Source organism: Botrytis fragariae (assembly GCF_013461495.1).
Source record: "Botrytis fragariae strain BVB16 chromosome Unknown tig00000006, whole genome shotgun sequence".
Taxonomy (NCBI): domain Eukaryota; kingdom Fungi; phylum Ascomycota; class Leotiomycetes; order Helotiales; family Sclerotiniaceae; genus Botrytis; species Botrytis fragariae.
In genome coordinates, this window is record NW_023500988.1 from 2190077 (window position 1) to 2203506 (window position 13430).

General features: G+C 43.8%; 2 protein-coding genes across 2 annotated transcripts; both read right to left on the bottom strand.

Moving 5' to 3' along the window:
* Positions 1 to 246: 246 nt before the first annotated feature.
* On the bottom strand, positions 247 to 1405 carry Bfra_001844 (putative rta1 domain protein; the record flags this gene model as incomplete). Its single annotated transcript, XM_037332269.1, has 6 exons — positions 247 to 480; positions 551 to 892; positions 961 to 1034; positions 1082 to 1138; positions 1196 to 1339; positions 1393 to 1405. 6 exons carry the CDS (start codon positions 1403 to 1405, stop codon positions 247 to 249), a joined length of 864 nt encoding a protein of 287 aa, XP_037196423.1.
* Positions 1406 to 3728: 2323 nt separating this feature from the next.
* Bfra_001845 (putative phosphatidylinositol 3 protein) lies at positions 3729 to 12997 on the bottom strand (the record flags this gene model as incomplete). The annotated part of the gene is made up of 8 exons (XM_037332270.1): positions 3729 to 3748; positions 3853 to 4813; positions 4863 to 6318; positions 6368 to 11251; positions 11307 to 12704; positions 12758 to 12797; positions 12865 to 12909; positions 12964 to 12997. 8 exons carry the CDS (start codon positions 12995 to 12997, stop codon positions 3729 to 3731), a joined length of 8838 nt encoding a protein of 2945 aa, XP_037196424.1.
* Between the last annotated feature and the right edge of the window lie 433 nt (positions 12998 to 13430).

Here is a 13430-nt window from a genome sequence, read left to right on the forward strand (position 1 = left end):
AGGAATCATTGAACACCCCGATCAAACCCGGAGGTAATGCCAGAGGGCCGCGAGAAATTTGCCAGATTAAACGCCAGACCTAAAATCTTCAATATCATTCCCAATGTCTTACCCAACTTAAATATATAAGCTCTATAAACTGCGCTGAAACAAACACCCTCCTCTTGAATTTCTCTAGTCTTTCCAATGTATTCGTTCAACCTATTCATTCCCATTCAACCATTAATATTCATCGCTAATCGACACTCACTTCCGTGAACTCAGATCTTGCAAGCTAGATCCACTCAGAGGAAGGTGCGACTTTTCTCTCTGTTGTCTCCATCCGACATTCGTCAAGAAGTTCGCAGGATGATATACATTGAACAGAACCAAAACCGGAAGCATCAATGCGGCCTCAAAGACATAGAAATTCCATTCGTGAACCGAGAGATACCCATCGAAGCCGGTTGTGAATTCTACCATTCTGTATATCGAACGAGCCTGAATATCTGTTAGCACTCAAACTCTGACGCACTCGAGATAGCAAGGGAAAGTATGGGGAGAAACATACAAAGATCAGCCCACTAGCAATGTTAATCGCCATTAACAATTTCTTCCACTGTCTATCCGGCCATGAACTTTCAAATTTCTTCGAGACGAAATGGAATCTCAGAGAAATGACCAAGAAAAATCCAAAGCATACTAATTGGATAACCAGACCAACTTTCATGACATTGTAGCCCCGTTGAACAACTTTTGGATCTTTGGAGGTGGCGGAGGTGGCGCCGAATACTTGGATTAAGAAGGCAACGATGTCGCAAGTTACGAAGATGGGTGTCATCCAGCGAGGTGGTACCCAGAGGTTCTTGATGTTTCGGAAAGAGGAGGGAGTGACGTGGAAGATTACCCTGCCCTGGAGCAATGTTAGGTTGGTTCCATGGAAAACAGTATGATGAACTATATGGAGAGACAAGGACGTACCATTGCCATGTAGCAAGACGCAGCCATAAGCGCAGGCGCGAGGAAAATGAGAACAAATTGGACAATGTATGCGTCTGATTCGTTAGCATCTGAATTATTCATGCCGTGCTTCTTTACTCACTTCTGTTTGTTGTGTCATATACCGAGACCACTCGACCTATGTACCCGACAGATTCCACTGTGAGGTATCAGCATCATACTTCTAATCATTTATCTAGGATGTAGTATGACTTACTAGCTGCCGCTAGCACCATGAATAACCAGAACCAACTTTTGAGCCATATGTATTGGAAAAGTGTGTATATAAAACTACCAGTGTATAGTATGGCAAAAGCAATCGCGGCCCCCTTTGATGGGTCGTAGTCGTAATAACTAGCATCTGTGAGATGGACGTGAGTTTTTGAACACCTGTCTTGCTTTGGATAAACCTACCTTTGCTAGACATCTTCACACAGAATCTTTTTAAGTGCTAAAGAAAAAACAAGAAGGGTCGTAATTTTTTTGAATGTAATGATCTAACGAGTTCAGGATATTCAAATCTAACTTCGATATCGAAATTTCACAGTGTAAAAAGAAACCCAATAGTAACGAGCGATTAAGGCAAAGATTAAAAAAATCAGAACAGTAAAAATAACCTATCGTAGATAATCTGATAAATAACGATAGAGAAGGGAACGGAGGATAAGATATTCGTTTTACAGATGCCTATCTTAAATCAAAGTTCGGGTCCATGTAGGAGAACATGTCAATATGCATATATCAACAGCATGCCTCGTGTTAACCGAGCTACCATTGCATTCTGACACAGCCCACTCCCATCCCATGCGTTGACGCGTCCGAACTTCCTGATTACCCTTTTAGGAACAACGTGAGATGAATTTCGTATCTAGCGAGATCCGATAGGTCAATGCACATTCGCGAAAAAGACTTCGGGAAACTATCATTTGTTTCGCGTCCAGTCACCTTCTAGAATTCGATAGGCAGATGCCAGAAAAAGCATCTCGATCAATGGGATTGTGTAAGCAGTGTGAGGACCCGTAAGGCTGACACATGGAATGAGACAATCAGACTCCGCCCCCTTTGGTAATTTTGTTTTCCTCGCTTACACGAGAGATGTGGGCTGAGAAGTCCTTGCCAGACGGACATCGGGAGCGGACCATGAGTGACTCCCAAACCCGCCTTTGTGTATCTCCGTCCCGGTACCGAGAATAACGGTTCATGATTGGTTGTGGAGCAGCACTGCAGAGAATTTTTTTAGGCTATGCTTAAAGGGGTTGATGATTCTGGACCCACAAACCAATGACAGGGTCCGTACGAACCAATAGCTAATCGGGAAGAAAGATTGTGATGTGAGGATATTTTTTTGGTATCTCATTCGCGTCGAGATAGAAGGGGAGATTCCATCAAAGTCTAAGAAAACCAAGTTGTAGGAGTTAATGATGCCTTTCAGGTCAACATAGGAATGTGCCCTAGGTTGACAATGTATATAGGGTGTATGGATTCCTTGCTAGATTTGTTCAACGCACCTCGTAGCAAATAATCAAAGCGAATGGGACAATTTCTTTGAATTGGTAGCACTATGAATCGTCTCGAGATATTGAAATGTTTGGAACGAAAAGCCGTTCAAACAAGCCAGAGCAGAGCCGTTTTACGGAAGTTTCGATATTAATCAAAAATTCGAGATTTGAGGGTGAATAGGTATAGATGTCTTGACGACAGGATCAACAAAATACTTATCCCCACACTAATACTGAGATTACATATACAAGAGCGAATATGAGGTCCAGGTTGAAACGCAGGTCTTGATCCAGCCAATAAAAAGCGTATCCGATTCGTATAAGACATGCAACAAAAGAAACTGGGATGTGAAAGAGTGAATTTGGGTATCCAGGGCGGGCCAATGTATGACCAGTACTGGAATGCGTATCCGAAGTCACGAATCTCGAGTACTGCTTGTATCTTGCTTGAATGGAATCAAAACAAATGATACATGAGTATCTGTCTGAATGGGATATCTGAATTCAATCGTACAGCTCCGATTTAGAAATTCCGTGAATAATGTGTGCAAAATTTGTACATAAGAAGTGCTCGATCTTTTCTTTCTAGACAAAGAATTCATAAACCTACACCCTACTACGAGTATCTTCGCAAAGAACAAATACATACAAGCACCACATCAAAACAACTTGCATCTCCGATACAACATGGCGCTTTGGTATTGCTCCAGTTGCAAAGCCATCTTGCTAACTGGCGACGAAGTACCTATTTGCAACACATGCAATATCCCAATGACTAGTCAGTCAGCCGACAATTACTTCGAGATCTTGGAAGGAGAAGAATTATGGCTGAACCAAGGGCGTGCATTTGTGGGAGATAGGAATGAAAGAAGGCTCTTCGATGTTCAATTCTAGAAGCTCCCTGGTAATGCCTAGGTATTTAGTGCAATACAATACCCCATTCTGATATTAAGGGTCAATGATACCTCATTCCATTATTATGTTTGACTTCATTTCATCATAGTGAATAGTAGTTACGAGACGGTTGACAGTGCGCTTCAAAAGTGGTAATCTGCGTCCGCCAACTTCTAACAAATGAATCAAAGATATTCATCATCTCCGCTTCATTATAAATCATTAAGACGATGACTATCTATCGCAGATCTTATTTCGGAGACATTTGCTAATCTACAACAACAAGCCATGCCCGCTAATAAAGCAATCGAGATTGTGAACATTTGCCGCAAATATGATCCACAGCTTAGCTAGCCTCTACGCGTATGCAGCCCAACCTATAGATATGAGTCAGCGTTCGTCATAAATAGATGAATAGATAACATCGGCATATAAGATGGAGATATGGGAGGGATTGGGGAGGGGGGGGGGTAGAACATACCTGAGTACAAAACTGCCAAATTCTTCTCATCCCTCGCTTGATTGATCAAATCATTAACTGTGGCCTCTACACTTAACGTCTTTGACAATTTCTTGTTGACCACGGTCAGAGCTTTATCAGCTTCACTCGGTTGGTTGACAGTTAACCTTTCACCGCCTCTCTCATGTCCCATACCAGGTTCTGGCGCAACACTTTGCGCCACCTGCAATTTTGCAAGTCGCACGGGTGATATAGACCAACTGTACAATGGATCATATCGCAAAACGTCAAGAATAGTCATGATACTATAAACTTCCTTACGCAAAGCGGAAAGAGTGAATTCGCAGCAGCGTCTGAATACACCTTCGGTTTCTGTTATGCCCATTCCGTCGACAATATCGCGGGTGAGACGGAAAGGTACCAATTCTGGGACCGGAAGAACCCGACCCATTTCAAAAGCCACACCAAGATCAATATGTACTACTTCACCGCTCTCAAAATCAAGAAGAATGTTGTGACCATGCCTGTCGCCCAATCCGAGGACGTGACCTAGAATCGATATAGCAGCTGTGCTACGAGTGTATGCTAGACGCTTGGTGAACCATTCGTCGGGATCGTTGAAATGCTCTGTAAAGAAGTAATGCATAACGGGACGAAAACGATCGATGACCCATCTATATTTCTTGATTCGTACTTCCGTTGGTTGACCTTGGACTTCCCCAATCTCTTTACGACATGCATTCCCTTTCAAATCTTTTGGATTGAAGCGCTCATGTGCTGGCATGAGATATTCATGCAAGGGAACTGTGTTTGGCACAAATTCAATGACTCCAGCTATGGACGTCAATGGTAGAACTTTGTAGGTTCTGATGCTGAGGTTTCTTTGTCGAGTAGCTCTGTTCGTTTTCAAGAGTTCACTGACTTGAGCAAATACCTGTTCCATGATGGCATCTTGGCGCAGATCATCATTGCCACCTTTTACCTAATATACGTTAGCTATAATAGTAAAACCTAATGTTTTGGATACTTACCAATTGTTTAAATCGCGCTCCGTTATCCGCCACGGCAGTGATGATTTTCGGTGCACTTACCCCTGATGCTATACTCATCTGGGACTCGAATTTGACCATTTTTGGCACCTTAGAATAATCTTTATCTGCGCGAAGATCTATTTGTATTGTCGGCGGGGGTATTGGGTACTTCTTTAGAATGTTGTTGAGTCTCAAACCCGCGGGGGAATCTTTAATTGAGAGCTTTTTGCCTGTTTTGTACTTCTGATCATCTTTCTCGCCCGCAAGCTGAGTATATGGCTGGATAACATAATTCAACGCATTCCAAATTGCCCGCGAGCTCTCAGCTCTTTGTAGTTGCTCTGAAACCTTGAGGGTTGCCTTATTTCTCGAGATAGCTACTTCATCCTTGGTATTTGGCCGACTGTGGGACCCAGCATATATTTGGTACATGCCGTGGTATGGATGATCCATACAGATCCGTAGAACTAGACCGAAGAGATGCTGCTGAAATTTTGAGTCATTTTCAAGTAACCGAGAACTGAGCTGGTTCATGAGCGTAGCAAATTTTCGACTAGGCACCTTGGGTAAAACTTTGGCTACAGCTTCATTGGTAAAGTTCTCTGCAGAATTTTCAAGCCATAGAGCGGTGAAACGTAGCGCATTACTATCATGATTATCCGAAGCAGCTAATGAGAGAAGGTAATTCTCCAGGCATTGGCGTAGAAATTCGTCCCTGTTGGAGCAATGGCGGCGATATTCTCGCTCGTCTAGTCCGAGCCACGTCTTGGCTTTCTTGAGATAACTTTGATGTCTTTGTCTTTCTGTTGAAGATGTTGCATTCTTCAAAAGTTCCTCGTAGTCAGCGACATCATTAGATCTCATCTCGCTTAACTTCTTCATTCGCTCCAAATCTTCCAAACTATCAGGGTCCTGCAGTTGTTGATCGCAAAATACGGCAAATTGATGGAAAACTTTCGCAGCTTCATAGCCATCGGAACCTTTCAAGTCCTTGAGGGCAGGTTTTAGGTATCTCTCAATGATTCGATCAGGCTTCTCAAGTCTGGCTTCAGAAACTTGGTGACCAATCTTTGATAAGAGATCGGGACGACCAACAGATATAGTCTGCGCTTTCAGAAAGGAAGCATTGTCCAAAGCTCGTAATATACCTATTGAGGACGTCATTTCGCCTTGCTCCCACAAGGCATTTGCGGTCTCCATATGAACGGCAGCTTCAATGTTTAAACCAAGAGACTGACACGGTTTGATAAGATCAATCAAAGAAGTTGTCAGAGATAAAGATTCTTGTAAGGCGCCGTGGTCACGATTTAGTGATGAAGCCATGAGGGCAACATGTACCTCGACTAGTCTTGTATCTTTGGAGGAGAGATTGAGTATGTCTCGAAGACGCGGTTGCTGGCTTAAGGTGCTTAAAGTTGTCCCCCGACAAGAGATCAACTGACTAATGTCATCGAACCTGTCTTCGTATTAGCTATGATTACGGTAGAGTGTATAGGAAATTTTACCTCCCCGTCTTCATCCATTCGGATCGATTCCGAAACCTTGACAGAATGTGTTCAAACTCTTCGGATCCCCGAGAGCTAAGTACTTCATCCATTTCGGAAAGAGCCGCTAGGGTTCTAAGAGATTCGTGAAGAGCACTGGCGCTAAGGTCATCTCGCACGAGTCGTTCCATTGTCCCCTCAAGTCCTTCGTTAATTACTTTCATGAAAGATCCACGGGTTGTAGCAACATGAGCTGATTGGAAAGCTTTATAGAGAGTGACTGAGTGGTTATCGCTGGTAGGAACAGGGATATCCCATTGTTCTAGTTTACGTGCGGTGCGAAACATAGAATCTAAAGATGTGCCAGCTATTCCAGAACCCTGCTGTGCTTGTAACAGAGAGTGAGAAAGACCACTAAGGCTAAGCATGTCTAATGCACCAACAAGAGATTGCGCATCCTTGGCAGCTCTGGGGTCTCGCTGCTTAACGTGGCTGTCATATTGTGCACCTCTGAAAGCAAGACTTTTGGGCCCATCTTTCTCATATTCCAGTCTCGCTAATATGGTGCTTAAACTAGCTGTTTGCTGCACCCCGTAATATAGATCTGGATCATCAATGTTTTCGAAAATTGCGAGAAGCAAGTCTGTGGGTATCTCGGGGGTCTCACCGCCATCTTTATTCGTTGAAGACCGTCTAGACGATTTTACTGGGATCAAATGGTGTTCTTCAACAAATATCAAAGCCGTTTTGAACATTCCACAATGTATGGCGGCTGTGGCGACTTTGAGGTAGTCAAGATCCAGCCAATGCAAACGATCCGCTGAAGACTTCTCATGAGGCAGAGGTTGCGTCCGTAAGTACAAAATCGAATTAATTATAGCCTTTAGATTGTTCCTTTCGACGGATTGGCCTCTGGAGAACCACACCGCAAATGCATTAGATATTTGATTACGGTTATTCTTTTGTGCAGGCGAATCTGTAGAGAGCACGAGGTGAAGAATGAACGGAAATGCTTGATTAGCAAAGTCTGGCACATTTCGAAGAACTGGTGCTAAGGCGCACAGTATGGGATCTTTAGGGACAGCTTTAGCCAATGCAATAGAGAGATCTCTTAACCAATTAGGAGAAAGAATGCAATCTGCCTCGAGATTTTTCCTCAAGCTATCCTTATTATCTGTTGGTCCTGCCACCTCACATGGAGGAACAGGATAAGGATTCCACGCTGACGCTTCAAATACTGGGGGTGATAGAATTTGACGGCCAATCTCCAGAATCTGCGCGTCTGAAGTTGTAACAATGATACGCAAAGCCGTTTCGACAATTCCTACCGTCGAGCCATTATCCCCCAAGATCGACGATTGTAAGAGACTCAATATACATGCTCTTGAGGAAGAACTGACTCTGGATGATGTTTTTAGTTCCTTAATTTTTGACAATGTGGATTCTTGCAAGAGCTCCTGGTGTACATGCCCAGTAGCCGCAAAGGCTCTTCCGAGAACCCGCGCAGCCCAAGACATATATTGTTTGTTGGAAGAATTTCCTCTGCAGGACTTCCATACAACAGCAGCCATTCCTTCGGCAGCTGCATCCTCACCGTATATATCGCTCCGGTATGAGGCAGGGCATTCAAACTCCGAGCATAGCATACTGAGCGCAAGCTTCCGAGCGGGCAGAGTCAGTAACGCGCCTCCGTTCTTTTCGTCCTCTAGTAGCCGGTCCAGTAGTGTACTCTCTATTGTTCCCCTTTCAGCATTTCCAATTGCTCGAACCTCCTGGGCAGAGGCAACAAGAGCTTTGAAACTCGAACTCAGAGACCCCGCTAGAACAGGAGATTCATAACGTGAGGCATACTTCCCAACCCAGAGGTGAAATTTCTGGGCTTTGGACATTGTTGCTTGGTGTTGACTTTCCTGGGTTGTGCTAGACCTACGCTCCTGCATGAATACGCGCAGAGATCCGAGTATTGAAAGGGTAATGCTTGCAACAAAAGATGGGGAAAGTTTTAGATAATCAGAGCCATGACTCAGCAGATATTGTAGAATGCCAATAGCATCATCAGCACATTCAGGATCCTTGAGAAAGGGCCTTACGGATCTTAGAAGCATTTCCAGAGGATAACCTCGAGTTACAGCGCTTCCGGCAAGCGAGATAAGAACACGAAGCTTTCGTAACACAGAGCAAGCATGCAGCGAACCAAGTGCAGGGTGAATAGTCTTCAGTAGTCTTCTAGCAATGAAAGCTACTAAGCTTGGGGTGTATAGATCACCTGCCTCATGCACTGTTCTCTTACACAAGAGTTTGATTTCGTGAAAGAGGTACTTTGCCTTGAATGCAGGTTGCTGATTGGGAGGCAAGATCATCTCAGACGAGCTCAGAGATTTGATTTCTCCCATAATTTTTGCGGCATATCCTAGGCTCTCCTCTTTGGCAAACGACTTTTCCACATGTTGCTCTTGATCTATAACATTAAACAGGGTTGCAAGTATATCCGTAAAATGCAGATTGACGCATTCCAGGTACAATTCGTCACCGAGGCAGGATTTCAGCCGATGCTCACCTTTATGTTTCTTGCCACCCGAAGGTGATATGCTTATCTCGTTAGCAATACAGTATGCCGTGACTTTGGCAAAACATTTCTCAAGCAGTTTGACAACAGGAATCTTCAACAATTCAGCGAGGTGTTCGAGTTGAGCATCATCACCCCGCATCATTATCAAAGCGGAAACCTCTTCCTGAACGGATGCCAGTAAGTCGCCGAGAGCGTCGAAGCCAAAGATTTGGTATGGTATGTCCTCTATCGCCTCTGCCTCGAGCCAAGTATAGAGTATTTGAGGCGCAAACAATGCGAAGAGCTCCTGCGGACAGTCTACTGTGAGCGCAAAAGCAACATCGGACAAGCACCGAGTAGCATGTCGAATAGTACCTGGAATTCTACCCGGAATTTCGAAAATATGATAAATGCATCTTCGCAGAAGAGTTGACCAACGGGAAGCTAGTTTTGCCAGGACGTAAAGTCGAAACGCTATCCCTTCCCACAATTCTGGCGCAGAAGGTAAAAGTGCAAGCACATCTACAAAGATTTTGTCATGCTCCTTCAGCGTAAAGAGCTCGAAAATTGTCGAAATCTGATCGCCAATGAAGAATTTAGTAGCAGTATTGCCTTTCTCGAGGAGCTCCAATAGATTTGTACGCGGTGAGGGCTGAGAAGGGGCATTCCCATAATTCTGGTTTGCCCGCAACAGTTGTAATAGCAAATTAACAATGCCTAGCTGCACGATTGTGGAATCGGCGTTTCGTCGAATTCGCAGGATAAACCAATCATACAACTGCTTAGCGTGATTCACAAAAGAATTCTGCTCTTCCATCGACCAGAAAGGTAAAAGTCCTATCATTACGTCCAAGCATGCGCACATGGCAACTTCGCTGGCAAGAAAATCATCTGATGAAAGAATTTGTCCCACACGCTCGAATATGCGATATGCATCCGTCTCATTCAGAATGAGATCTGACTCAAGCATACTGCGCATAAGTGGACGACACGAGAGTAGTTCTTCATCCTTCATAGAGACCAGCTCTTCAATAAAAGAATTTGGTACCGCACAGCTTTCAGAGGACTCGTACAGGTCGGCGGCCAACATCAGTCGGCCTATTGTATCTATATAAAAGGACGAAGAACTCATTTCCAGCGCCATAGCTCGCCTAGGAATGTTTAGTTTTTGTGCTTCCGTTGACGAGTGACTTCTCTGGCTAGAAACTTCATCATCGATATCCATGGGATCATCATCACGCTCTAAAATTGACTCCTCGGCTAAACGGCGACTCTTGATGTATCCCGAGATAAGGGATAGAAACTGCAGCAGTTGAGAATTGTGTTCTGCGACATGCTTGAATTGAGTAGTGTCGCAAGGAGGTAGATGGGGTTGGATTGCTTGCAAGATAGTATGGACAAACTCTTTGGTTGCGGAAAAGTCTTTAGCATCTGATCGTCTAAGGTATTCCAATAACTCATCGCTCAAGCCCCGGAGGTCATCCCTTAAAAGAGATAATTGCTCTAAATTAGCGTTGGCAAAATGTGGTAGTAAATGAAGACTCGTGATACATGTATTTAGTGAGCCTCGATACATATCAGTTGAAACCTGCGATCGTTCCGTATTGAAGACTCTCCAGGATAGTAGAAGCTCGCTACACTTTGATGACAAGAACTCAAGTATCATTCTCTGGGTAGAACTAAAGTGAGCACTGTCCAATCGAAAGATAACATCATCATCAGCCGTAGACTTCGGACAGTGTTGGCAGGTGAAGTCTACTTCGACTGATTCATCGGCATCAAGTAGTAAGAGATAACGAAGAACCTTTTCTTTATTTAAGTGTTGTTGCCATGCTTGAAACAGCGCACCTCCGATTTGGCGACTATTTGACTCATCAGGCAATCCCGGTAGGCCAAGGCTCGTTCTTATCAATGCAATGATGCTAAAAGGGTGTAAATGTTTCCCGTATTGAACAATAAATAATCTATCAGCTTGATATGTGTCAGCTCTGATCCGATGTAACACAGCAGACTTCGTACCTGGATTCCATCTTCCGAAAAGCCAACGGATCACATGCTGGCAGGCAGCCAGGCTCGCGCCAGGAGCTTCATTAACCTTAACCTGCAACAAGTGATTGATCAGGAAAATCGATGAGTCACAGAGGACTGGCGGGCCACTGATATCAGCCGTGGTGATGATGGCGTTCACACTGTCTTCAATATCATGATAATCTAAGAGGCATTTGGCATGAATTGTATGGAGTGCTAGAGCAGCAGCACGACAGGTCCCCGCAAAAGTGAGCGCTTTAGCTCCATTATACCAGTGCTGTTTCCAGTCTATTGATGATCCGTCTGCAGCACATGCCTGATAAGTACAACTGTGATTTTGTGGTCAGTTGAAATAACTCCAAGGATAACATGGTACTGACTGACCTTGCTATACCAAGTAATGCCCACGATGCAATGTTACCACGCTTGTCCAAAGCAGAATTGCTCAGTTGATCCAGTAATTCTCCTAGAGAAGAAGCTGAGAGTTTGCAGTTTTGTAGTACGAATGGGATCAATTGCAAACCGGCCAATAGTACTTTCTGATCGCTGGACTTTAAAGGTTCAAGTAGTCTTTCAGACGATTGCGAGATACGTTGACGCTTTCGTGGATAGTTATCTAAGTCACCTCCTGATTTGGGTTTCACTTGAAGCACGTGCTCTTTGACTCTCACCAATCGTTCTAGGACGGCCAGAGCGAGTAGGTTTGCCCAATTACGCTCAGCCGTACGATTATTGTGAGATTTCAGTCGGAAGCAATGTAGACGAAAAGGATCGCAGCCTATCTTCCGGGTATTCAAATTTAGAATCTCCACATCGTCCAATTGAAGCTGATCATTGTCTGTTCGCCGAAAGTAATCTGCTCTTAAGGCGTCAAGTAGATCATTCAAATCACTATGCAGCTCGACATCCTCATCGCTTATGATATTGCTCTCCAGGTGTAGATGTGTGTAGTACAAACTAATCAGCATTTCATCTCGAACAGAGTTAACCATTTCGTCTTTGTGCAGTGCTTTAACTTGCCAAAACCGACATATCAAAGGAAGCAACTCTCGGCCAATTGAAAACGAAAATGAGGTGTGATCTTCACCGAAACATGATAAAACGATATTAAGGACTGAAAATGCTACTTGATGTAGCTTGCTTACACTCGAAATATGGTACTGCAGCAAGCGCATGATTACAGCGGCCACTCTCTCAACAATTGTAAATGAAGGATTATTGGTAGAATAGAGAAGCGAGAAGAGGATTTGGCAAAGTTCTTCTACGTTGTGCTGAGATACCGAACTTTGTACCCTTGGTATACTTCCAAGCCCAGAGGAAGATCTAGGCAGTGATGGGTGACCAGCCCCATTGCCAGACTGTGATAGGTCTTCACCAGCGTCTCCGAGGTACAATTCGATACCCACAATGGAAAGGTCGATGAGTTCGACCCGAAGATTCTTGAGGCTTGCTAAAATTGCTGGTTGCCCGAGCAAACAGCCCAGTGCTTTGAGATAGTCACTTAATATCGGCTGACAGTAATCTCTAGTTGATATCGGGATCGTATCAAGAATATGCTCAATCAGAGCGTTGACAGTCGTCTTCTCGAACCTGTGTACCCCAGCAGTCACGATGTAATTTATGGCCTTAGCACATAGTTCCAGCCTAGTGACCGATACTTTCACAGTTGGCCTTTTCGACTTGCCTAAATATTTTCGTTTCTCCTCAATGACAATTTCGAATAAAATCTCGAACAATTTGTCGTATGTCTTGTTTTGAAGTTGTCCATTGATGTGCTGGCCGCTGATGTCTAAGTTAGCCCAAAGCCTTCGATACCAAGTAAATGTCTTACTTACATATTAGCAGCCTTATGGGGATAAAAAATGTCATTGAGATCTATATCCCGCTGTCAACCTCTGTGAATCTGCCAAATAAGCTCATGGCTTGGATCAAATGGATTTACCTTTCAAAGACTTCGTGAAATCTCCCTTCCTACTCTCCAGGGTCCCTGGGTTTTATTTAACTTTTGTGTCGACGACTGCCAATCGAGAATCATAATTACCCATAACCTGCCTTAAAGTTATATCTGCAGACATGTTGAGATGAATTGCGACGACACAGGTTTCGACGCATTCCTAGCTTGGAGCTCTCGCAACTGTTGTGGATATGGAATATGACGAGCTCGGTGATGTGTAGTAATCTAAGATGAGCTCCAAATACATTAAGGGTTTAGTAAAGATCAATTCAAAAGTAGTGTTTATAAATTGAGCAGCATCACAATTTTGAGACTCGCAGAAAGTAGACAACACCATGGAACTAGGACATCTTGAAATTTCATCAGTAATTTATTGAACGTCTTTATTTTTTTATTTTTTTTGGTGGTTGGCCTTGGTTACAGTGCAAGTTCTGACCTTTCGCGACGCGATTTTTCGTGTGCAGGGACCTATCGTACAGCTTCAAAATTAACATCGCTTGTTTGTTCCATCAAATAATTTTCTATGTGACAACAGATAGCCCAAATTACTGCTT